General features: G+C 39.4%; 1 protein-coding gene across 4 annotated transcripts in view; it reads left to right on the top strand.

The window, feature by feature from the left end:
* The window catches only part of LOC120865386 (chondroitin sulfate N-acetylgalactosaminyltransferase 2), a 58,654-nt gene extending 32,183 nt beyond the window's left edge, over nucleotides 1–26,471 (top strand). For 2 of the 4 annotated variants that reach the window (XR_005721384.1, XR_005721382.1), the window contains 5 exons: nucleotides 8,778–8,859; nucleotides 17,061–17,681; nucleotides 20,799–20,886; nucleotides 22,884–22,974; nucleotides 26,000–26,471. Coding sequence is in view for 1 of the 4 variants with exons in the window: in XM_040242655.1 (XP_040098589.1) it covers nucleotides 8,778–8,859; nucleotides 17,061–17,353 (375 nt within the window). In the remaining 3 variants the exon portion in view is untranslated. Of the gene's footprint in view, nucleotides 1–8,777; nucleotides 8,860–17,060; nucleotides 20,061–20,798; nucleotides 20,887–22,883; nucleotides 22,975–25,999 lie in introns of those variants that run through there. The other 2 variants (XR_005721383.1, XM_040242655.1) reach the window with 2 other exon arrangements.
* The last annotated feature ends 131 nt before the right edge of the window (nucleotides 26,472–26,602 follow it).

Genomic DNA, 26,602 nt, shown 5'->3' with positions numbered 1-26,602 from the left:
AATTCATGTTAGTATTTTATAAAAGCTCATCTTAGTATTTTATAAATAAAAGAGGTGGAAGCTCTTAAGAGATTAAGAGCAACTAAAAATATAAGAACAGTTATCAAATAGTTAACCTCCATATATATATATATATATATATATATATATATGTTTCACTGTTGAGTTTTTCCAAACTTTCAAAGAACAGATAATATTAGTACCATATCATCTGCCTGCCATCTCCTCTGTCCATGGGGATTCTCCAGGCAAAATTACTGGAGCAGGTTGCCATTTCTTCCTCCAGGGGATATTCCTAACCCAGGGATCAAACCCAGGTCTCCTGCATTGCAGGCAGATTCTTTACTGTCTGAGCCACCAGGGAAGCCCATCTTCATACCAGTCCCTGGTAAAACATGGATACATAGCATACATGTATACAGATGTCTACTTTATCTGTAGGCCAGTATTAGGAATATAGATACAAATGGGGTCAAAATGACCAACTGGGCACCACATCTGCCTTCTCTGACACTCTAAATCCTTTGTAGAAGTAAATTATCAGAAATGAAAAGCCATATTAGTATTGGAGAATGAGAGAAGTGCCATTGGGAGATCTAAACTTTGAGAACTTTGTATAAGATGACAGTAGTTGTCATAGGATTGGTTACTGGAGGAGAGAGCAGTCTGGAACGTATTTAGAACAATGACAATGAGGCTGCCTTGCATCCTCTGAGCTCATAGAAGAGAGCAGTGGTGGAGTCTGTGTGCTTCTCTGGGAGGTGTGCTGAGCAGCAGGCATCACAGGCATCTCACAGGCTGAGGCAATATGTTTGGTCCCTGGAGCTAGAGAGGCAGGATAGAGCCCTAGGATTACTGATTATAGGATGGATGGGGAGCCGCAGACTCCAAAGGTGAACTGCTACTGGCACATTCTGTCCAAGACCATGTTTAACCCCTTCTTCACTGTTATTGGAGATAGACCTTTGTAATCATAGCTAACAGCCATGGTTTTTGAACAGTGATTTTTGAAACAAAAATGAGAAGCAGCTAACTACAACTAGCCAAACAGTTGAGGGAAACTAACACTGTGAAAGAAGACCAAATTTGAATAAATAGAAAAATTGACACATGAGAATATGAATAGAAACAGAAAACAACTTTAACTTAAATATATCTTTAAGGAAATTAAAGAAAATGTTAATTTCATAAAATTATTAGCATTCGTTACTAAAAATAGACTTGGAAATTGCAAAACTATAGAACTCAATAAATGGGCTGAATATGAATAGCAGGATGATCACAGTTGAAGTAGATTTGTAAACTAGCAGACAGGCCAAATGAACATGTAAAGACCAAGAGGCAATGTTAGAGAAAAATCAAGATATGGGAAATCAGTTCAGAAGCTCTAAGACTGTTAAATAATTGGAGTTCCGAAAGGGAGAGAAAAGAGAGAACAGAGTGAGGAGGAAGTAGAAGAAAACATCAAAGAATCAGGGAAAGAGAAGTCTTCTGGCATTTGAGAACAAAAGAGACAATCCTAATAGTTTCCAGAGATGCTCAAAGGAGCAGAATCTAGCTTATCTACAAAGGAATAATAATCAGGTTGGCACTTGCAGCCTTTGTGATAATATTGATACTAGAAAATACTAAATCAGTCCCTTGAACATTCTAAAGAAAAATAACTTCAATTACAGAATCCATATTTGACCTATTTGAAAGCAAAATAGACATTTTTGAACACTGAAGAACTCAGTTTAACTATTTTTCAGAGGCCTTTTCTAATTCAGCAGAATGAAAAGTGAGCATATTGAAAGAGGAAGACCTAAGAATAAGGGTGGTCAACAACAATAAGAACTCAGTAAAACTTTTTTAATTAGTTTCTTTAAATAGTTGATGAAACATATAATAAAGTTAAATAGCAATTTAGGATTAAAAAGTCAAAAGGTATATACATGGTATAATATGTGTATTACCTAACTGTCCCAAGATACCAGAAGCAGTGACATCCTTAGAGTAATAAGCATGCCCAGCTCCCAGATGTTAGTGCTGAGATGGGTAGTAGAGGAGCCCAGAACATCTTGTAACTCTAGAAAAAAAAGATGATGGTATATGTCAGAGGGATGTAAGACCCTGAAAGAGCTCCCAGTGGCAAAGCTGGAACAATTTGAGCAACAAACTAGTACTGGATTATAACACCAACATAAAATAAATATCATGAGTCCATACTGATATGAATAACTTTGTGAGTGAATAAGGAGATAAATAATAATAATAAATGACAGATTGATAGGTTGATTAGATTAGTTGGGGGGGAAGGGACAGATCTTCCCACAGAATTTTAAAGAACTCTTGTAGGTACTCCCTTTTCCACAAGGTGGAGCTAGGTGACTCACTTCCAAAGAAACAAGTAAGAAAAAAGAAAACTTTTTCTTAACTTTTCAACAGAGAAACCTGGCAGGCACCACCTTAAACTAAGTAATGAAGGTTAACATCACTAGTGTTGTACCCCCCACATAAGATGTACCAAGAAGGGCATGTCACCCCTGTGGTCCTTCTTCCAAAAACCTATAACCCCAGCCTAATCATGAGAAAAACTTCAGATAAACCCAAATGGAGGGACATCCTATTAAATACCTGACCATTACTCCTCAAAACTGCCAAGATCATCAAAAAGAAGACTGAGAGGCACTCACAGTTTCTCAGGAGACTAAGGAGACAACATCAAATGTACTGTAGTGCCCTGGACAGATCCTAGAACAGAAAAAAGAACATTAGAAGAAAAAAATGGTAGAATTCAAATAAAGGAAAAAACTGATGGCATCCAAATAAAGTCTGGAGTGAGTGAGTAGTAATGTATCAATGTTGGTTTCTTAGTTTTGACAAATGTACCGCAACAGTGTGAGATCATAACATTTAAAGGAAGCTAAAGCTACATGAGAAATATATGGGAACTCTTTATTATGTTGTAACTTTTCTGTAAACCTGAAATTGTTTCAAAATTTAAAAGTCTAAAAATTTTACTTGAAAAACCAAAAGAAATGCAAAATGACTCAACCTATAAGAATGAAGAGCGAATATTCTTGTCTGGTTTGAGAGAGTGTGGACAAAGAATGTTTTGAAGTAGATTCATTCTAGATGTTATATAGAAAAATAAGTTTAAGTGCTTCCACTTCAAATTCTAGTTTCACCACTTCATAACCATTGCAAGTTATTTAACCTATTTAAGCTTCATTCTCCTTAAAAAAGCATAAGACAAAAGTTTGCTCTCTATAATGTTTAAAGATACATTAGAAAGTAAAAAGGAAATACACCAAACAGAAAAAAATAGGTGAAAGACATCTGACAATAATTCATAGTAAACAGTTTGAAATAGTCATTCTTCACAAGAATAAGTTAAAACAACAGGTGATAATTTTTTCTGCTGTTAAAGCGCTTTTTTAAAAAACAGTCATATGAGTGAGGCTGGCAGGGTAGAGTCTCTTCCATCCCTGCAGTGGTGTGGGAATGCAGGTACACTTTCTGGTTTGAGAGTTGTCAGGTAAGTTCATCCCTCTGATCCAGTAATTTCCATGACAGGAGTCTCTCCTGAGGAAATAATCAGAGGTGTGTAAAGCAGCAGTATGCAGAACATTGACAACATTCAAACCAAGTAGAACTCTAATAATAAAATGATAAGTTGAATTATAGAATATACTGTGGTGAATGTCATGTGTTAAGAGGAGATTGTTCATGAAATGGAAATAAATACAACTGCATGAATGTAGAAGTAAATGTAAGGTTAAAAATGGAGGATGGTATATATATATATATATATGTTAGATATTTTAATACTATGATATCTAGTATTTTTATGTACATTTTTCTTCATGCAAGGTACTGTTCTGTTTTTTATACATGTTAATTCATTTAATCCTGTAACAACCTCTCAGGTAGGCACTATTATTTCCTGTATTTTATAAATGAAGAGAGAACTAGGCATGAATGGGTGCCCCTCCCCCAGTGCACAGCTCACCAAGGTGGAGCCATGAGCCCAGGCAGTGTGGGCTCCATAGTCTCCACTCTGTTATATTAATTCATTAAATAGTGAGTGTCCATTCTGTGCCAGCCATTATTCACCACTGGAACCCCGAGAGCCATACAAATGTGGTTATTATTCATAAGACTCTTTAGTCTTACAGGAAGAGACAGAAAATAAAATCAGTTAGCAAATAACCAGCAGATAATTAAAAGAGGCTGAGTTGTGAAGAATGATGAGGTCATTTCTGTGCTGTTTGGTCAGAAAGGTCTCTCCGAGATGAGGCTGTTGGAGGGCCATCTGAATGACAGGAAGGAACCTGCCCCACAGTGACTGGGGAAGGCAGTTCCAGACAGAAAGATAGCTAGTAGATTTCCTAAGGTGACTGGAGCACAGTGGGTGAGGGAGCACAAAGGCCAGGTCATGGAGAGCCTGTTTATACCCCGTGAGAGGTTTGAATTTATGCTAAGGGTGATAGACAGCCTTGGGAGCTTTGATTCTGTGGAGAATGAATTGTGCTTGGCTCCAGCTGCAAGTAGCCAGTTAGGCTTTTGCAGTAGATCAAGGAGGTGCTGTGGCTTGGGCAAGGGTGGTAATTGTGTAGAGAGGTTTAGGTATGATTTAGAAACAGCACTTGCTGTTGGATTAGAATGTGGGGAGTGAGGGAGAGACAGGAGTGGAAAGAGGAGAGAACAGGACTTTGGTTTGAGCTTGGTAGGTGCGTGTTGCTTATTAGTGGCCTGAGGGGATGTGTCAGGGATTCATGAACCTGTTGTTTGTGAGGGGCTGAGAGCTGGAGATGTAGCTTATGTGTGGATAGCTGCATCCCCCACTTGCTTAGGAGAAAAATAAGAGTAAAAACAAACAATCAGGGATTATGGATAATATGAGTTTCCTTCTACTTTCCTCCATGAAAATGTGCTGATTTAAAAATCAAAGCCAATGACTCTTTCCCCCAAGTCTGATATTTGAAGAATTTTCATAATATTTATTAAATCAGAATTGGCATAGGGTATAAATGTCAGAGTAGATGTCTTAATACTTTGCACCAGGATTACATGTATATTTTTTGACTGAAGAGATAAGTATATTAGAGCCTAATCTTGGTTTTGCCACAGAAGTTATACCTCTATAAGTTTGTTTATTTGTTTAAATATTTATTGAAAGCCTGTGCTGTGCCTTGCATTGTTCCAGGTGCTAGAGATATAGAAGTGATTAACATTAGCAAAAGGTCCTGCCCTCAAGAAAGTTTTACATTCTACTAGAAGCAGGAGCGGAGAAAGCAATGGCAACCCACTCCAGTGCTCTTGCCTGGAAAATCCCATAGGCGGAGGAGCCTGGTAGGCTGCAGTCCATGGGGTCGCTAAGAGTCGGACACGACTGAGCAACTTCACTTTCATGTATTGGAGAAGGAAATGGCAACCCACTCCGGTGTTCTTGCCTGGAGAATCCCAGGGATGGGGGAGCCTGGTAGGCTGCTGTCTATGGGGTCACACAGAGTTGGACACGACTGAAGCAACTTAGCAGCAGAAGCAGGAGAGAAGCCTTCCCCTCCCCAAACCTCCCAAATGGAATAGGAAAGTTTGTGTTTCACTTGTTAGCTTCTACTTGAGCCAGATCCTCAGTACTGCCTGGGTCATTCTGTTTTCTAGTTGGTTCTCTCATTCTGCGCAGCAGCTTTTTCAGACTGTCCCCTGAAACTCTCAACTCCCCTAACTCTTCTCAGAAGTTACTGCCTCTACAGACCTGTATATTCTTATATTCCTGCTATCTGTAAGGATTTCCACGTGGTTGCCCTATAGATGACTCAAATTCATTATGTCCAGAATGTTGCTCCACATCATTCCTCCTGGGCTGACCCTTAATGGTGCTCCCACTCTTGGGGAGATAACCATCATGTACCCTTTGTCAGCACAGCAGTCTGTGGTCCAACCTCCTACCTGGTTTTGTAGGGCCCAGGAGTTAAGAATGGTTGAAAAATATTTTCAAAAGGATAATATTTCGTGACACATGAAAATTTCATGAAGTTCAAATTTCAGTGGCCTTAAACAAAGTGTTTTGGAATACAGCATGTTTCTTTATTGTTAATGACTGCTTTCACTCTATACTGGCAAAGTTGAGACAGATTCTCTGTTCTTCAGAGCCTAAAATATATACTATCTAGTTTTTATCAAAGTTTCCTGAGACCTGCTCTACATTCGTGGGCACCGATACATCTGACTCCAGTATTTAGACACATCATTTTTCACCCACAGTGGTCTCTCCCAACTCAGGCCTTTGCACAAACTGTTGTCTTGCCTGAAACTCTGTCCCAGCATATCTTCTTTTACTTGATTAACTCTTGCTTCTCTCTCAGATCCTAGCTCTCCCTTCATTTCTTGGAGGAAACTGTCTCAGAATGCTGCAATTTGGGTGAGGGATCAGTCTCTCTGCTTTCTGTCACCCTCCTCACAGCCATATCCTCACTTCCCTCCATATCTGACTAGACTTCATGGTCAGTTATGAGCTACAGCCTCTTCTCTGCTATACACTCACCTCCTTCATCCCTCACTCCTTCCAGTGTTTTCTCTTAGAACCCCAGCCTAGTAGTTAAGGGCACTGCTGTCAACCAGGCCACCAAGCAGCAGAAGGTAGAGAGTGAGAAACACACTCCTACTGCACAGCACAACTTTAAATATTTGACCACAGGCTTCTGGGTCTCAGGCTGCCTGTAGTCCTGTACTCTTTGTCTTCCACTCCAGCCGCACTGTCCTTACGCCTCCCAGCAACCCTCACCACTTCTCACTCCACGTATCCTGCTTCCTGTTTCACTTACGAAGGAGAAGCAGTCAAGCATTCACTTCCTTATTTTCCTGTCATGAGACCCATGGGCCTCACTGGCCCTGTCACATCCTTAGCCTCTCTCTCTCCAGTCCCAGTAGAGGAACTACCCACATCCCTTCCTAAGGCCAGCTCATCCTTCTGTAGTGAACTAGATAGAGCTCATTTGTGATGTCTAAAGAAGGATATCCCTCCAGCTTTCTTCACTCTCTCATGTCCTCACATTTTGCCTCTTCTGGATCATCACCATTTGCCTACAAAAATACTGTAATACCACTTAGGTCTGAAAAATGTAATAGCTCTTTCTTGACCTGGGGCCACGTTCTTCTTGCCCTTGTTTTCTGAGCTCTTGCCACAGTTGTTTCTTTACTATTGACCACTCCAGATGTGCTCCTACCTCAGAGCCGTGTTACGTGCTCCTGGAATGATCTCCAGATATTTGCGTAGTTCACTCCCTGATTTCACTAGGGTCTCTGCCCAAACTTACCTCCTCAGGCCTTTTGTGGCTGTTATATTTAAAATAGGCTTTCTGTTTTGCTCTCTCTTTGGCGTACGGCATCTTTCTTCCTAACGTGTCACCACCTGAGACCTATATTTATTTATTTGCTATTTTCCCATCAAAACGGAGGCTCTGTGGTAGCAGAGACTCTGTCACCTCTGTTCATGGCTGGGTCCCCACTGAATTGTGAATTTTAAAAGGCAATCTATCAAGCTTCAACTTTTACTTGATTCTACATGCCCAATATCATCAAAGCCCTGATTTTTTTCTCTCTCTGCTTGGACTTCAGTGGTGACTATTCCATTTTAAAGCTGGTTTCCCTCATGGTGGGAAAAAACTGCAGCAGTTCCAGACTTCATATTTACACCCTATGCCAGAGGCTGACAAACTTACTCTGTAAAGAGCCACATAGGAAATATTTTAGGTTTTGCAGGCCATAAATCCCTGTTGCAACTATTCAGCTCTGTCATTGTACCATGAAAACACCCACAGACAATTCATAAACAAATGAGTGTGCCTGTGTTACAGTAAAATGATCTACAAAGCCAGTAGCTGGCCAGATGTAGCCTGGAAGCTGTAGTTTGCTTACTCCTGCCCTGCACTGTCCAAGGGGAGCAAGCATCTTTTCTAGTATCTCTCTCAGAAGAATGAGGGGGCTCTCTGTTTTCCAAAGTTCCTAACAAGCGTCCTGTTTTAGCATGTTGGCCTGAACATTATCTCGGAATTCCCTGTAGCTCAAACGGTAAAGAATCTGCCTGTGATGCAAGAGACCAGGGTTCGATCCCTGGGTTGGGAAGATCCTCTGGAGAAGGGAATGGCAATCCACTCCAGTATTCTTGCCTGGAGAATTCCATGGACAGCGTGGGGTTGATTATCTAATGCCTGTTAGTGAAGTAGTTCGTGAGTGAGTAGGATGAGACTGCCTCATTGGTGGAGAGTGCTCGCAGTCCAGTCTGATGCTGCTAGTGGAAGGAGCGTCCCTGAAGCTCATGGGCTGCATGGGGCCAGGTAATTGCCTGAGCAAAACTTTACACAGTTAGGAATGCGGTAGGGGAATGGATGCTGGCCATGCATCAAATAAGGTCTGCTGTGTAGAAGAGATTGGTGTATTACAGTATCTGCTTACGCCACTGGTGTCCTCCTAAAATAGAATGTAAGCCCCCTGAGATCAAGCATCACACTCTTTGATTATAAGTAACCTCAGCTCAAACCTCGTACAAGACTTGAATCAGATTAAGTTGAAGGCGGTTAAGAATCCTGTGCTCATGGGGATTACTATATTTTTGTTGGTTTTTATAAGGATTTAATAATATAAAGCCATGTGATCCCATTATCAATTACATAAATGATTCCTTTTTACAGAAAAAATTATTTGGAAAATATGTTAATTTGTTTCATTGTTGATTGAAACTACTTCTTGTTTTTGAGGGATTAAATTGAGTTTTGTTTTTTAAACTTAAGGTTCACAAAAAGGATTCTGGCTTTTGGCGAGATTTTGGATTTGGAATGACTTGTCAGTACCAATCAGATTTTCTGACCATTGGTAAGTATACCTTACATTTAAGAATAGGACTTTATGTGTTTACTGTATCTTAAGACGTTTTTCTAAAAGGTCTCAGATTTGAATGTTTTCCTAATAAATTTTGAATATCTGAGATTAGCTGAAGAATCTGGAAATACAAAAGACAAAATAACTTTATTATTAGAGTCTTTGACTAGAAAAATGAGGTCATAAAGATAAAATACCCATGTTTGCGGTTGTTTCTAGTACTGTAACAAACGATCTGTACCTAACTTTGGTGTTGTAATCACAGATTGTTACAGCTAGAAGTAATGTCGGATTATCTAGCTCAGGGGCTTTCATATTTTTTTATTTAGAGAGGAAACCACCTTTATTTGTGTTTTGAACATAATGCAGAATTTCAGTATCTAAAACAAATTCGGGGGGGGCGGAAATCTCCTGTCTCTAGCTGTGGTTGTAGTTGGAGTAAGGGACTTAGAATCACTGGCTTAGTCATCCCCTCCCTAAACCAAGTTGACCGTGAAGAATCTGATCTTAACTACCTGCCTCCCGCCCCTACCATCAGTCTTACCCAGCAAAAGTAAAGCATCAGAGCGTAGTTTAAGGAAGCAAGCTGAAACCTGATTTATTCATTCCATGTTTCCTGATTCACTCAAGGGCTCCCTTTCCACTGCATATTGTTGTTCAGTTGCCAAGTCATGTCCAACTCCATCCCTGTGGACTACAGCATGCCAGGCTTCCCTCTCCCTCACCATCTCCCGAGTTCATGGCCAGCTTTGCCCAAGTTCATGTCGATTGCATTGGTGATGCCATCCAGCCAGCTCATCCTCTGGTACCCTCTTCTCCTGCCTTCAATCTTTCCCAGCATCAGAGTCTTTTCCAGTGAGTTGGCTGTTCGCATCAGGTGGCCAAAGTATTGGAGCTTCAGCTTCAGCATCAGTACTTGCAGTGAGTGAGTATTCAGGGTTGATTTCCTTTAAGATTAACTAGTTTGATGTTGCTATCCAAGGAACTCTTGAGTCTTTTCCAGCACCACAGTTCGAGAGCATCAATTCTTTGGTGCTCTGCCTTCTTTATGGTTCAGCTCTCACAACCATATGTGACTCCTGGAAAGACTATATGGACCTTTGTCGGCAAAATGATGTCTTTTCTTTTTAACATATGTCTAGGTTTGTCATAGCTTTCCTGCCAAGAAGCAATGATTGTCTTCTAATTTCATGGCTGCAGTAACCATCCACATTGATTTTAGAGCCCAAGAAGAAGAAATCTGTCACTGCTTCCACGTTTTCCCCTTCTATTTGCCACGAAGTGGTGGGACTGGATGCTGTGATCTTAGTTTTTTTTAATATTTAGTTTTAAACTGGCTTTTTCACTGTCCTCCTTAACCCTCATCAAGAGGTACTTTAGTTCTACTTCGGTTTCTGCCATTAGAGTGGTATCATCTGTATATCTGAAGTTGTTGATATTTCTTCCGGCAGTCTTGGTTCCAGCTTGTAACTCATCCAGCCCAGCATTTCTCATGATGTGTTCTGTGTATAAGTTAAGTAAACAAGGTGACAATAAACAGCCTTGTCATACTCCTTTTGCAGTCCTGCACCAATCAGTTGTTCCATACAGAATTCTAATTGTTGCTTCTTGACTGGCATACAGGTTTCTCAGGAGACAGGTAAGATGATCTGGTATTCCTATCTCTTTAAAAAGTTTTCCACAGTTCATTATAATCCACACAGTCAAAGGCTTTAGCATAGCCAATGAGACAGAGGTATATGTTTTTCTGGAATTCCCTTGCTTTCTCTATGATCCAGCAAATGTTGGCAATTTGATCTCTGGTTCCTCTGCCTTTTCTAAACCCAGCTTGGATGTCTGAAAGTTCTCTTTCACATAATACTGAAGCCTAGCCTGAAGGATTTTGAGCATGACCTTACTAGCATAGGAGATGAGTGCAATCGTCCAGTGGTCTGAACAGTCTTTAGTACTGCCTTTCTTGGGAATTGGGATGAGGATTGACCTTTTCTAGTCCTGTGGCCACTGCTGGGTTTTCCAAATTTGCTGACATGTTGAGTGCAGCACTTTGATGGCATCATTTAGGATTTTAAATAGCTCTGCTGGAATTCCATCACCTCCACTAGCTTTATTGACACCAGTGCTTCCTAAGGCCCACTTGACTTCACATTCCAGAATGTCTGGCTCTGGGTGTGTGGCCACACATCATGGTTATTGTTGTCATTAAGATCTTTTTTATACAATTATTCTGTGTATTCTTTCTGTCTCTTGATCTCTTCCACTTCTGTTACGTCTTTACGGTTTCTGTCCTTCATTGTACCCATCTTTGGATGAATGTTCCTTTGATATTTTCAGTTTTCTTGACAAGATCTCTAGTCTTTCCCCTTCTGTTGTTTTCCTCTGTTTCTTTGCATTGTTCATTGAAGAAAGCCTTCTTGTCTCCTTGCTTTTCTCTGGAATTCTACGTTTAGTTGGGTGTACTTTTCCCTTTCTTCCTTGCCTTTCACTTCTCTCCTTTCTTCAGCTATTTGTAAAGCCTCCTCAGACAACCACTTTGCCTTCTTGCTTTTTTTTCTTTGGTATGGTTTTGTTCACTGCCTCCTATGCAATATTATGGAGGCAGTGTGCAGTATCCGTAGTTCTTCAGGCACTCTGTTTACTAGATCTCATCCTTTGAATCTGTTCGTCACCTCCACTGTATATGCATAGGGGATTTGATTTAAGTTTTACCTGGTTGGCCAGGTGGTTTTCCCTGCTTTCTTAAGTTTAAGCCTGAATTTTGCTCTGAGAAGCTGATATATTTTTAATAGAATACATAAATATATGTCCATTTTACCTTCATTTTTATAGTCAGCCATTTGCTTTGGAAATTCCTCCAGCTTGTCTTTTTATCTCTGTAACAAATGATGGAAAATCAGCAAATAGTAATAAAAAGACTATTAAGTGAAACTAATAAATTTTTCCCGTGATTTCTTGCTTAATAAAATAGTAAGGATCCATCATCACCTCTGACCTGTGTTATTTCTCACCGCTCCTTTCTCTTTTTCCCCTCATATTCCTATCGGATGTATATTGGTGCAGTTAATGGTGTTCCACATTTCTCTGAGACATGTTCATTTTTCTTCATCCATTTCCTCTTGTCTTCGTGTAACATAATCTCAGTTGATCTGTCTTCAGATTCTCTGATTCTTTTATTAGTTCAGATCTACTTGTTGAGCTACTCTAGTGAATTTTTTCATTTGAGTTATGGTGCTTTTTAACTCCAGAATTTCTCTTATTAAAAATATATAATTTCTATCTCTTTATAATGTTCTCTACTTGATGAGACATCTTTCTGTTAGTTCTTTAAGCATGATTTCTCTTAATTCTCTGAACATATTTATAATGGTTGTTAGGAAACCTTTGCTAAAACTGACATCCGGTCCCTCTCATAGGCAGTTTCTGTTGTCTGCTTCTCTTTTGATATATAGGTCACAGTTTTGTTTCTTTCAATACCTTTCTTTTCTGAAAATGAGACATTCTAAGTTATATATTGTGTTGATTCTAGATATTAATTTCCCCTGCCTCCAGGGCCTACGTTTTGTTTTACCTTTACTTGTTTATTAGTTGACTCTGCTCTACTGTTTTAGTGAATCGTGGCTCCCCATCCTCCATCTCATGTCACTCGTCAGGGCGTGTGTACAGTCATCCTGGGGTCACCTTGGATTGAGTGAATATCTTTTTCACTGTCTCCTCCCATGCCTCTGTTGGTGTCACACCCAGCTATTAGGCTGCATTAATTTGCTCATAGGACAGTGCTCTGGGACATAGATTGCTCCAGTCTGAACAGATTAAACCCTTTTGAAAGTCTTAGTCACTCAGCTCAGTGTCTGACTCTCTGTGACCCACGGGGACTGTAGCTCACCAGTCTCCTCTGTCCATGGAATTCTCCAGGCAAGAATACTGGAGGGGGTTGCCATTCTGTCCTCTAGGGGATCTTCCTGACCCAGGGATTGAACCCAGGTCTTCTTCATTGCAGGCAGGTTCTTTACCATTTGAGCCACAGAGAAGCTTTTAAACCCTTTTGTAGGGTAGTTTTGGAGGCAAGTTTTTGAGGTTTATTTGGACCCCAGGATGGCTCTTAGCTGTTTCTCCTCCTTCCTCTCTGGTAAACTGGGTGGCCTACATTTTAGCTTGGCTTGGTCTGATGGATTACTTTGCCAACAAAGGTCTGTCTAGTCAAGGCTATGGTTTTTCCAGTGGTCATGTATGGATGTGAGAGTTGGACTGTGAAGAAGGCTGAGCGCCGAAGAATTGATGCTTTTGAACTGTGGTGTTGGAGAAGACTCTTTGAGAGTCCCTTGGACTGCAAGGAGATCCAACCAGTCTATTCTGAAGGAGATCAGCCCTGGGATTTCCTTGGAAGGAATGATGCTAAAGCTGAAACTCCAGTACTTTGGCCACCTCATGCAAAGAGTTGACTCATTGGCAAAGACTGATGCTGGGAGGGATTGGGGGCAGGAGGAGAAGGGGACAACAGAGGATGAGATGGCTGGATGGCATCACTGACTCAATGGACGTGAGTCTGAGTGAACTCCGGGAGCTGGTGATGGACAGGGAGGCCTGGCATGCTGCGATTCATGGGGTCGCTAAGAGTTGGACATGACTGAGCGACTGAACTAACTAACTAACTAACTAATGGGCTACCAGCCACCTCTTAATTGTTCATCACCAAATCTCCAGTATTTACAGGAGCCCCTTTAGGCCTTAATTTCTGTACACTTTCTTTCAGATAAAGCCAATTCCTTTGGGAAGAGCTCTGGAGTGTTTGTTCTTATGGACTGCCTCTTCCCCTAAAAAGGTCTGAGTCTCTGCTCGAGACCTGGGGGTGGAAATGATGGCACAGTTCTCTCAGAGGAACACCCCTGCCTCATGATCAGAATATTAGGTGGGAGCTGAAGGGCCCATCTCCCTCTTCAGTTCAATTCAGTCGCTCTGTCAGGTCAAACTCTTTGCGACCCCATGGACTGCAGCATGCCAGGCCTCCCTGTCCATCACCAACTCCCTCTCCCTCATGCAGAGCCTCTATCCTGTGAATGTGGGCTTGGGGAGACAGGGAGCCCCCTGTCTCCCAGCAGCACTTGTTTGCAATTTCACCTCCTTCGTTTGGAGCTTGTATTCCTTTCCCTCTTTCCTTCTGGCTGTCCCATTATACAAGCGTTATACCTTTGGTAGTTACCCCATAGTTCTTGGATACTCTGTTCTGTTTTTTTCTTTTTTCCCCCACCTCCAGTCTTCTTTCTCTTTGCTTTTCAGTCTTGGAAGTTTCTTTTTAATTTTTACTTTTACTTTATTTTACTTTATAATACTGTATTGGTTTTGCCATACATTGACATGAATCAGCCATGGGTATACATGAGTTCCCAATCCTGAACCCCCCCTCCCACCTCCCACCCCATATCATCTCTCTGGATCATCCCTGTGCATCAGCCCCAAGCACCCTGTATCCTGTATCGAACATAGACTGGCGATTTGTTTCTTACATGATAGTATACATGTTTCAATGCCGTTCTCCCAAATCATCCCACCCTCTCCCTCTCCCACAGAGTCCAGAAGTCCATTGTAAACATCTATGTCTCTTTTGCTGTCTCGCATACAGGGTTATCATTACCGTCTTTCTAAATTCCATATATATGTGTTAATATACTGTATTGGTGTTTTTCTTTCTGGCTTACTTCACTCTGTATAATAGGCTCCAGTTTCATCCACCTCATTAGAACTGATTCAAATGTATTCTTTTTAATGGCTGAGTAATACTCCATTGTGTATACGTACCACAGCTTTCTTATCCATTCATCTGCTGATGGACATCTAGGTTGCTTCCATGTCCTGGCTATTATAAACAGTGCTGCAATGAACATTGGGGTACACATGTCTCCAAAGTGTGGAGATTCCTTAAAAAATTGCAAATAGAACTGCCTTATGACCCAGCAATCCCACTGCTGGGCATACACACTGAGGAAACCAGAATTGAAAGAGACATGTGTAGTCTTGGGAGTTTCTATTCACGTGTCCTCAAGTTTAGACATCTTTCCTCAGCCAAGACCCGTCTCCTAGTGAGCCCTGCAGAGGCATTCTTCATTTCGTTACCTCTTTTTATCTTTGACATTTCTTTTGATTCATTCTTAGACTCTATCTCTGCTTCATTGCCCATCAGTTCTTGGATATTGTCTTTTTCCATTGCAGCCCTTAGTGTATTAATCATAGTTGTTTTAAATTCACAGTCCTATAGTTCCAACATCCCTGCCATATCTGAGTCTGGTTCTGATGCTCTTTCTCTTCAATATTTTTTGACCTTTTGGCCTAATTTTTTTTTCCCATAGCTGAACATGATGTACTGGTAAAGAAGACTGAGGTAAATAGGCCTTCAGTGATGTGATGGTAAGGCGTGGGAGAAGAGAAAGTGCTCCATAGTCCTATGATAAGGTCTCAGTCCTGTCTTTAGCGATCCTGTGAGTCTGGACCAAGAATTTTGTAGTCATTTCTCAGACCCTGCCCCCAGTCTTAGGTAGGACAGGATGGCTAGAGTGGACTAGTTGGCTATATCTTTTCCCCCAGATAGCTTAGGCTCTGGTAGGATAGTCTTTCCTGAGGGTAGACCTTGTTAAGAACAAAAAATGGCATATTTCAGAATGGTTGCTTTCCCCCTCCTGAAAGCACTGTGGGATTTTTCTGCAGTCTTCACTGTGAGAACCTGGTAAACCTAGAGATAAAACTCACAAAAGTGTATGGGCCCCTCTGGAGATTTCAACTCCTAGATTTTTCCACCGAGCCTCTAGCAGTTCATCAACTCAGACTTTCCTACCCCTGTACTGGTTCCCCTGGAGATTTCTTCTAGTCTGTTTCTTCTCTAACAGTAATAGTTGTGATTCTGTCTTACACACCTATCTGTCTCTTTAGTTTAGGGAAGAGCAGTTTGCCCTGTGACTTTATTTCTCTGAGGGATCTGAGAAGAGTTGAGTTTTCAGTTTGTTCAACTTTTTATTTGTTGGAAGGATGGAATGAAGGTCTGTCTGTACATGCTGGACAGAAACAGGAAGTCCTCTATTTATTTTCACTGTCTACACCATCTTTAATATTTGAGGAACTTATTCATATCTACAAGTAAGAAAACCCAAGATATACCAAACATAGCATTTATTAAAGCTGTGATTATTTAAAATAATACTTTTCAGAGATCTCAGGATTCTTGTCATCCTGTAAGTATGAAATTTTAAAATAATACTTTTCAGAGATCTCAGGATTCTTGTCATCCTGTAAGTATGAAATTAAGTGACATGGAATTATTTGATAAAAAGACATAATTGGGAAACCTAGATTTTAATTAAAGAATTAATTTTTTCTCCATCTTTCAGAATCTTTTCTAGCTCTTCAAAAAACTCAAAGTAGTTTGTATTCTCCATGCTTCTTTAAAGTTAGTTCAGCCTAAACCAACTTAAAAATAGTGTGAACTTGATCTCCTATGCTCTAGGTAAGGCTGTTAAGTGACATTTAACGTTGCCAAGTCTACTTGATTCTCTTTAGTTGAGCAGCACATGACCATTTCTTCAGGATGCCTTCCTCACTTGACTGCTGTGATGACACATTCTCCAGAATTCTCTTCTGCTGGGGCTGCCTCAGTCTGTTTTGCTGACTTTCTCTGCCTGTTTGCCCTCTAGATATTTGGCATTTCTTAGCAGTTAGACCTGGGCCCTGTTTTCCTTGTAAACTTTATTTGTAATTTCACCCACTAATGTGGCTTTAAATCATCTGTATGTCCATTCTCAATTTTATGTGTCCCATTTGGCCCATTTCTTCTGTTTTCCCTTCTGGAAAATTTTCTGTGACCCAGAAAAAACTTGGATCTCAAAGGATAGAAGAAAAACACCATAAAACATTAATGGTGGTGATATTATGGGTGATTTAGGTTTCCTTCTCCTTTATTTGACTTTCTAGAGGTTTTCTATAAAACTGAAGTTGGCAAAGTATTCTCAAATATTTAATCTTATTTTGATAACAGGCCCTTGACCTTCCAGCTATCAGCTGATAACTGTATCTCTAAGCCAAGATGTCAGTCCTCTACTTCAGGTGTCTTTAGATTGTACATGTCATCTCATTTGAAGCAGAATGTTTAAATCTTTATCAGGTTCGACTGTGCTCTGCCAGGCAGCTATTTAATAGTATGAGTTTTGATCTTGCAGGTGGATTTGACATGGAAGTAAAAGGTTGGGGTGGAGAAGATGTCCACCTGTATCGAAAGTACTTACACAGCGACCTGATTGTGATCCGGACCCCGGTTCCTGGTCTCTTCCACCTCTGGCATGAGAAGCGCTGTGCTGACGAGTTGACCCCTGAGCAGTACCGCATGTGCATCCAGTCCAAAGCCATGAACGAGGCCTCTCACTCGCACCTGGGAATGCTGGTCTTCAGGGAGGAGATAGAGACGCATCTTCACAAACAGGCATACAGGACAAACAGCGAAGCTGTTGGTTAATGTAGTCGTTGACACACTAGTCTAAACCACAAACCAGCACTATTTGCTTAGCCTTAATTCCAATTCCAGATGCAGTGCCTCTTTCAGGAAGACATGGCTTTTGTGCTCTTGCTGATATTACTTCAGCAGTTTAACTTGGTGTGAGAAGAAAAAGCAGCATTGCAATGCAACATCTCTTTTTCTGAGCATACCTCACTATGGATCATTGACAAATCAAAATCTGGTATTTGTTCTAAGAGTAGTCTTGAGTTAATTTCTGCCTGGCTTCATGTGCTGATGTGTATCCTGGTTGCATCTGGGCTAAGGGGTGGAATGTGTTGTGCTCAAGGTAGGTTGGAGCATCCTGTTCCTTTAGAGAAGATGGAGTGTTTTAGATGGAGTGTGTCAGCAAGGGTTCTTCACCTGCTGACCGCTGAGTCAACCTGCTTGGTTTTAAATGAAGATCTTTGGTCCATTGCTTAAAGAATCCTTTTTCACTGAAGTGGAGGATAACTAAATGACGTATCTAAAATTCCCAACTAATGAAGAGCAGGCAGAGATAAAAATTCCTCAGCTTTGTGTTGCCTAGCCCCCTGAATGTCTATCTTTAAACAAATATGTAATAGTAGAATATACTAAGGATAGAATCTATGACTTGATTAAAAATATAATGTGTTACTAATTTATCATCATGTTCAGGATTAGGAATCAGAGTTGCTATAGGCTGTTCTGAACAAACAAACAAATATGGAAACACCTTAAATGCAACAGTTAGTTATGCTGGAGTACAGGCCACTAGGGGTGTCTGGGAACATCAGTTTACATGAGCCAGGACTCGAGCAGGGCCTTCTTGTGGTCCAGAATAGATGAACATAGCACAGTGTTGTGGGTTTTTGCTTTGTGTTGTCTCATTTAGCATGGATCCATATGTTTGTATTATCTTTTTTGTCTTATATGTTAATTATGCTACATCTGTATTTACATTATTATAATACTTTGAGTTTAGGGGAAGTTTCACTGAGAGGAGAAAAACCAAACAATTTAGTGAGGTATGCCATGAGATCATACTGATTCAAGGAAGGGGGCAGAAATCTGCATTATAGAGTATTTTAGGGAAATATATAACTTGCAGTAGAATGATATTTTAATTGAGGTATAAATTATATTAATGAGACAAGATGAGTAAGCAGTTACATTCAAATAGGACTGTACTGTGCTGTTTATCACACATGGATCTTTTGCCATAGGGTCAATCGCTATATCCACAAGTTGGAGATGTGGTGAAAGGCATGCATAGATTTTTGAACTTTTGGCTTTTAAAAGGGACCTATACGGAATTCTTTCTGTTGTATATAAACCCCTGAAAATTCATGGAAGACAAATCATTATTATTTTTGCTCCATATATCATATCATCTGAAATATAAATTATAAGTCCAGAACTTCTTGGTGCTACATGAATTCAATTTTACAATAACTCTTACTGAATATTCTTTTAAGTATTAAGTTGGGATAGCATTTAGGCTTGGTTTTTTAAGATGTGTAAAATGTTCTCTGCAAAATTGTTTAGGTCATTGTCTCCTTTTATATACAGTTATTTATTGTAAAAACCAGTGAATTAAGATATTTAAAGTGAGAGAACCTAATTATTTACAGAAGTGAGTTGTAGCTTGTTTTTTGACAGAACCAAATGAATTTTTTCTTTTTTTAAAAAAACAAGCTTTAATTTAAAGATGGAAGCTAAGCAATGGAAACATTACTATGTTTTTGATAGTAAGATGTACCAATAAAGTATTTTATTACCAAAAGTTAAATGAAAATGTGATAAGCTAATTTCTTTCTGTTGAAAAGTATCAAATACAGAAAACTGCATGACATGTAATTGTGTACTTTAAAGAACAGTGACGCCAACACCAGTGTAGCAGCTATTCAGATTAGAATCTCGAACTTTGTTGGTGAAAGGTCTCTGTGTGCACTTTCTTAATCACATACCCTCACTCTGTCCATATTAGTCACTATCCTGATGATTTTTGTGATAATTTTTCACTTATTTTTCTTCACTGTTTTCCCAACTATGTATGTATATCTACACAATAGACTGTTTTGCCTGTGTTGAATTAATATGTGTATTATTTCATCATATATTCTCTAACCGTGTTTTTTTTTTTTTTTTTGGTTCACTCATGTTAATCTCAAAATTAATTCATTTTAATTACTGATTAGTATTCCACTAAATGAATATACTGCAGTATTCTTTCTACTCTTTACAGATATTTGGATCTCTCAGTTTTTTTGTTGTTTGTTTCCTTATTTGCTTTTGCTTTCACAAGCAATGTTGCCATGAACACTGCTGTGCGTGTCTCTTACGAGCATTTGAGAACTTCTCTAAGAGTAATGATGCTAAGTCACCAGTGTGTGTGTATTCAACTTACTTCCCAAAGTGGACCACTTCCAGCACTGTGAGAGATTTCACTCTGCATCCCTAGCAATACTTAATTATGTCAGACTTCTTAATTCTGGCTAATCTAGTGGGCTTTCGGCGTGAGTCGTAGTTATAATTTTCATTTCCAGTCTTTTTGTTCATTATTTTAAATTCATAGGAATTCTTCATATATTCTGAGTACCAATTCTTACTGGTTAAATGTTTGCAAATATCTTCTCTGGGATGTGGCTTGTCCTTTCCCATTCTTGATGGTACTTTTTGATGAATAAAAATTAACCTTAATGTGTTCAGTTAATCTTTTTTCCTTTATGTAGTCTTATTATTAATTTTTGAGAATGGAGAAAAATATCTTAAAGCTGTTGTTCTCTATTATCTTCTAAATATCTCATACATAGCTTTGTTCTTAAGGATTGTCATGGTTATTTGTAACCTTTGTACTTTCATAAAAATTTTAGAATAAGCTTGTTAAGTTTCATGAAAACTTGTGAATTTTTATTAGAATCTCATTGAATGTATAAGATCACTTTGGGGAAAAAGTACATTTTATCATACAGAGTCCTCCAGTCCTTGAACATGATATTATCTATTTTGGTCTTTATTATCTTCAGTTAAGTTTTGTACTTTTTCACATAGTGGATTTTTTTAAAGCTTTTTTTCCTAGATAGTTTGCATTTTTGATGCCACTGTAAATATCTTTTATTTTTCTTTTTTATTTTCATTTTTTGATGATGTTTAGAAATCAAACTGATTTGTGTTAATTTTTGTGTTCAATAACCTTGCCAAACACAATTTTTTTTTTTACACCAGCACATGGGATCTTAGTTTTCTGACCAGGGCTCAAACCCATGCCTCCTGCAATGAAAGAGTGCAGTCATAACCACTAAACTACCAGTGAAGTCCCAAACAACTCTAATATTGTATTTCTAGTTGGCATTTTTTACACAATTATATATCTATGAGTAATAGAGAAGTTTTGTTTCTTTTCAATTTGTATATATTTTTCTTGTTTTAAACTGCTTGTTAGGATTTGTTTTGCAGTGTTGATTGGAAGTGGTAATAGTGGACTTCTGCCCATATTTCTGATTTCAAGGGAGACATTTGCCGTTTCATCAGTAAGTATGGTTTTTTTTTTTAATAAATACCCTTTAAAAAAAGTTAATAAAGTTACCTTCTGTTACCACTTGGCAAGTTTTTATCATGCTTGAAAGCATTTGTTAAATATTTTTACTATATCTTTTGAGATGATTATATGATTTTTTCCCATCTTAAATATGTTAAATTGATGAATTAATTTTCTGAAGTACCCTTGCATTCCTGGGGTAAACACCAGTCTGTCCTGATATATGATCCTTACACATTGCTGGATTTGGTTTGCATGCATATACAAACATTTATTTGCATATCTGTATATATTTGTGTATGGGTGTTGCATATATAAGTACTTTTTTCTGGTGTTTTTCATCTGTGTTCATGAATAAGATTGCCTATATATTGTACATCCTTTCTCATTCTTGGGCTTTTCTATAAAGGTTTTGCTCGCTTATAAACTTAAGTTACAGGTGTTCGTTTGTACTCTTGTTTCTAGAAAAGTTTTGCATGACTGTAATTACTTCTTCTTTAGAATATTTGACAAAACTTCCTGAAAGCTACCTGGGCCTGAACCTTTCTACACAGGAAAATCTCTGATCACAAGCTCAATTTATTTAATGACTGTAGAACTGTTCAGATTTTCTGTTTCTTCTAGAGTCAGTTTTGATTGAGTTATTTTAGGTAAGGTGCTATTTGTTAGGAATTTATACATATAAACTTGAAATTTTAGATGAAACATACAAAGCTGTTTGCCATTTCCTCTTGTTATCTGTGTAATATGTCTGGGATCAATCATGATAATCTTTTTATTCTTGATATTGTTTATTTGTGCTTTTCTTTTTTCTTAAATAGTCTTACCAGATGTTGTCAAAATTTTCTCAGTCCTTCCAAATAACTGAACCCCTAACCAGTCACATATGAGAGATCTCGTTGCTTCATATCGTCCCCACAAATATTTTCAACATTTTAAATTCAGACTCTTTAATTTCTGTTGAATGTGTAGTTATTTAATTTTGATTTTAGCTTATCATTAGGAAAATGATGTTGAGTATCTTTTCAGATGCATATTAGCCATTTGAATATCTTATTTATGAAATTGCCTATTCCATTTTTCTGCCCTTTTTTCTTTCATGGGCTTTTTTTTTTTTAATTGATGTATAGGAGTTACTTCTGTACTGTGAATATGAGTCTTTTGTCAGATTTATATATTGCAAATACCTTCTGCCAGGCAGGGGACTGGTCTTCATTCTCTTGACATTACCTGTTAATAAGCAGAAGTTGTTAGTAATAAAGTCCAGTTTATCTGCTTTCTTTTATGGCTAGTGTCCAATTTTAAAAACCTTTGTCTACTCCAAAGTAAAGATTAAATGTTCATGTTTTCTTTTAAGTGCTTTATTGATTGCGTTTCATATTTAGATCTGTGATTCATATGGAAATAATTTTCATGTAGTAGAGTCAAGATTCATTCATCCTTTAGAATTTCTTTTGGCGAAGGCATTATGCCAAACTCTATTTTAGTTTATAAATATCTTTATCTCATTTAAGAAATATTTTTGAAAGGTTTAGAATTCTAGGTTGAGAAATTTTTTAGCACTGTCAACTCTAATAATATATTCAGGGATTTGACCAGGAAAAGTGAGTTTACTCAGGAATAGCCAGAGGCATTGCAGTTCAGAATAAGTGAACTACAGTGGGCCAAGTGGGCCATAGGCAAATCAGAGAACAAGAAAAGGAAACTTGCTTCTATATGGTAAAATGGGGAATTGGGAGGAACTGTATTAACCGAAACGTTCATTGGAGGAAGCTGGAAATTCATTCTAGTTGGTGGGCTTCTGTACTCTGAAGAAAAAGAGAAGTTTTCTCTCTTCCTAGTTGGTGATAGAGCAGGCAGCACCTTCCTGTGTTGGAGATGTTTGCTGCCTTTCTTGCTGTTTGAAGTAATTGATGATGCAGAGCTGGGTATGAGAACTCCCCCTCCTGGCCTGTTACAGGTCTAGCTGAGGTTTCTTTAATTCCACAGCACACTGATGTTATGATTCCACTGTCTTCTGCCTTCAGTTATTTCTGTTGTGAAATAAGCTATCAACTTAACAGTTGATATGCCATTAAAGGTAATCAACCTTTTTTCCCTCTGGCTGTCTTTAAAATCTCTTCTTTATCTCCATTCTGAATCACTATGATATTGTCTGTATGCAGATTTTTTTTTTTTTTTCTTTCTGATCCTGCTTGAGAATCTTTGGGCTAATTGGATTGTCTTTTGTCAGTTCTAAAAGATTCTTAGCTATTACATTTTCATTGTCTCTGCCTCATTCTTTTTCCTTCTGTAACTCTAATAACATATGTTAAGTCTGTTTCATATTTTACAACCTTTGCCTTTCTGTGTTACATTCCACTTATTTATCCAGGATTTTGTCCAAGTAGATTTGGACAAAAATAGAGCATCTGTATAAGTAGGTAATTTATACAGAATTTATCCAAATAGAGCATCTAGAAATGAAAAATTTTTAATCTACTAGGTGGATTTAATGGTATATTAGACACAGCTAAAGAGAGACTTTTCCAGCTAGAATATAGATCAGAACTTTTGCTTCCACTGGGTAACTTAGGGATAATACCAGCTCAGGGCCATGTTAAACTAAATTCTGAACTTGAAGTTTTTTTGACCAGTGTGTGATTTGTGCTCTAAAACTTTGAAACTCACTGATTTGTGGTTGTCAGTTATCAGGGGTAAATTCTCCCCATTCCCATGGAGTGCTGAGGTTCAAAACAGGCAGTCTTCCTTAACATCTTGGTGGGATTGGAATAGGAGTGTTTTATTTCAAGTTCACTGTTATGCTGAGGGGTGGCTCTTTGATATGTCAGCTTTATGGGCTAAGATCTCTTATTGACCCTTCTTGAGCAAGCTCTGGACTTTGTTCTCTGACACCCTTGTGGACTGAAAATTAAAGCTATGACTTTCTGCCTTTACTTGGATGTTAAAGTTTTGCATAGGTTTATCAGTCAATTTCAGTAGGTGAGCATTTAAGCACTCATCTCACATGCTAGAAATGAAAAAATTCTTAAAGCTCAAAATTCTCCAAGCCAGGCTTCAACAGTATGTGAATCATGAATCTCTAGATGTTCAAGCTGGAGTTAGAAAAGGCAGAGAAACGAGAGATCAAATTGTTAACATCATCGAAAAAGCAAGAGAGTTCCAGAAAAACATCTACTTCTGCTTAATTGACTATGCCAAAGCCTTTGACTGTGTGGATCACAACAAACTGTGGAAAATTCTGAAAGAGATGGGAATACCAGACCACCTAACCTGCCTCCTGAGAAATCTGTATGCAGGTCAAGAAGCAACAGTTAGAACTGGACATGGAACAACAGACTGGTTCCAGATCGGGAAAGGAGCACATCAAGGCTGTATATTTTCACCCTGCTTCTTTAACGTATATGCAGAGTACATCATGACAAATGCTGGGCTGGATAGAGCACAAGCTGGAATCAGGATTGCAGGGAGAAATATCAATAACCTCAGATATGCAGATGATCCCACCCTTTATAGTAGAAAGCGAAGAACTAAAGAGCCTCTTGAGGAGGGTGTAAGAGGAGAGTGAAAAAGCTGGCTTAAAACTCAACATTCAGAAAACGAAGATCATGGCATCCGATCCCATCACTTCATGGCAAATAGATGGGGAAACAGTGGAAACAGTGACACATTTTTTTTTCTTGGACTCCAAGATCACTGCAGATGGTAACTACAGCCATGAAATTAAAAGACGCTTGCTCCTTGGAAGAAAAGTTATGACCAACCTAGAAATCATATTAAACAGCAGAGATACATTACTTTGCCAACAAAAGTCTGTCTAGTCAAAGCTATGGTTTTTCTAGTAGTCATGTATGGATGTGAGAGTTAGACTATAAAGAAAGCTAAGCACAGAAGAATTGATGCTTTTGAACTGTGGTGTTGGAGAAGACTCTTGAGAGTCCCTTGGACAGCCAGGAGATCCAACCAGTCCATTCTAAAGGAAGTCAGTCCTGAATATTCACTGGAATGACTGAAGCTAAGCTGAAACTCCCAATACTTTGTCCACCTGATGCGAAGAACCAACTCATTTGAAAAGACCCTAATGCTCAGAAAAATTGAAGGTTGGACGAGAAGGGGACGATGGAGGATGAGATGGTTGGATGGCATCACCAACTCAATGAACGTGAGTTTGAGTAAACTCTGGGAGTTGGTGATAGACAAGCAGGCCTGGTGTGCTGCGGTCTATGTGGTTGTAGAGTCAAATAGAACTGAGCGACTGAACTGAACTGAAGCATTTAAGTCTTTCATGCTGTCAGAAAAGGGCAGGTGCTTAACTCATATTCTTTTTTCTCCCATTTTTTAAATGGAGGATTTGTTGTTGTCAGTTGCTAAGTCATGTCTGACTCTTTGTGACTTTTGGAAGCAAGCTTCTCTGTCCATGGGATTTCCTAGGCAAGGATACTGGAGTGGATTGTCAATTCCTTCTCCAGGGGTTTTTCCTAGACCAGGGATTGAACTTGCATCTCCTGCATTGGCAGGTAGATTCTTTACCACTGAGTCACCAGGGAAGCCCTAATTGGATAATTGCTTTATAACGTTGTGTCATTGTTTTTGCTGTACAACAAAATGAATCGGCTATATGTATACATGTGTCCCCTCGTCCGTTAGCCTCCCTCCTGCCCACCCCCACGCCAGCCCTCTAGATCACCGCAGAGCACTGAGCTCTCTCCCTGTGCTACACAGTTGCTTCCCACGAGCTATCTGCTAAACACAAGGCAGTGTACACATACCAGTGCTGCTCTCTCAAGTTGCCCCACCCTCTGCTCTCCCTGCTGTGTCCACAGCTCTGCTCTGTGTCAGACTTGCACATTTGCCCATGAGTACCATTTTTCTAGATTCCATATATATGTGTGAATATACAATATTTCTTTTTCTGACTTACTTCACTCTGTATGATAAACTCTAGGTTCATCCACATAACTAACTACAAATGACCCCAATATTGTTCCTTTTTATGGCAGAGTAATATTCCATTGTATATATGTACCACAACTTCTTTATGCATCTGTTGATGGATATTTTCTTTTATTCTTGACAACATTGTTCCCTTCACATTGTTGCTGAAGATCCATACCTGAGTCTCCCATCGTTGCTCCTGCTGAGTGGGGACCAACACCTTGAGAAACACTGCCTGGAGGGCACCGCCCCATGTGTGAAGGACAGTGCCGTGGCTTGCCAAGCCAGCTCGCCTCCCACTCCCAGCTCAAGCTCCAGGATGCAGACCAGGTGAGGTGCTGCTCCTTCTTCAGGGAAGGTATGTAGTAACTTCCAAGACTAACTATACCAAGAAAGTAAGGATGCTATTGAGTGGGAAGACCTAAAAAGTGTTTCCATTGATCCAAAACTCACTTAGGAATCCTCACAGGGTCCTCATTTGCTCCACAAACACCCGAGCCCCTATTGCATGCTGTCCATTCCACAAGGCACTTGGAGGGGCAGCAGGTGACGAGGCCCCCCAGGCCTTGCCTCTCTCCTGTACGGTGGCCACTAGCTATTTAAATGTAAACAAGTCAGAGTTCTGTTCCTCTTGCAATGGCCACATTTTGGTGCCAGTCCTTCGGCACACCTGGTGACCACTGTACTGGTGGATGGTGAAGTAGGCAGCACTCTCTAATGGGCTGAGCTGACTCTGTCCCCCCTAGCACAGAAAGGGTTCTGCAGGCAGCGCT

The sequence above is a fragment of the Oryx dammah genome, unplaced genomic scaffold (assembly GCF_014754425.2).
Source record: "Oryx dammah isolate SB20612 unplaced genomic scaffold, SCBI_Odam_1.1 HiC_scaffold_6, whole genome shotgun sequence".
Lineage (NCBI taxonomy): Eukaryota > Metazoa > Chordata > Mammalia > Artiodactyla > Bovidae > Oryx > Oryx dammah.
The sequence above is the reverse complement of the archived record's forward strand: the minus strand, read 5'-3'. Positions and strand labels throughout refer to the sequence as shown.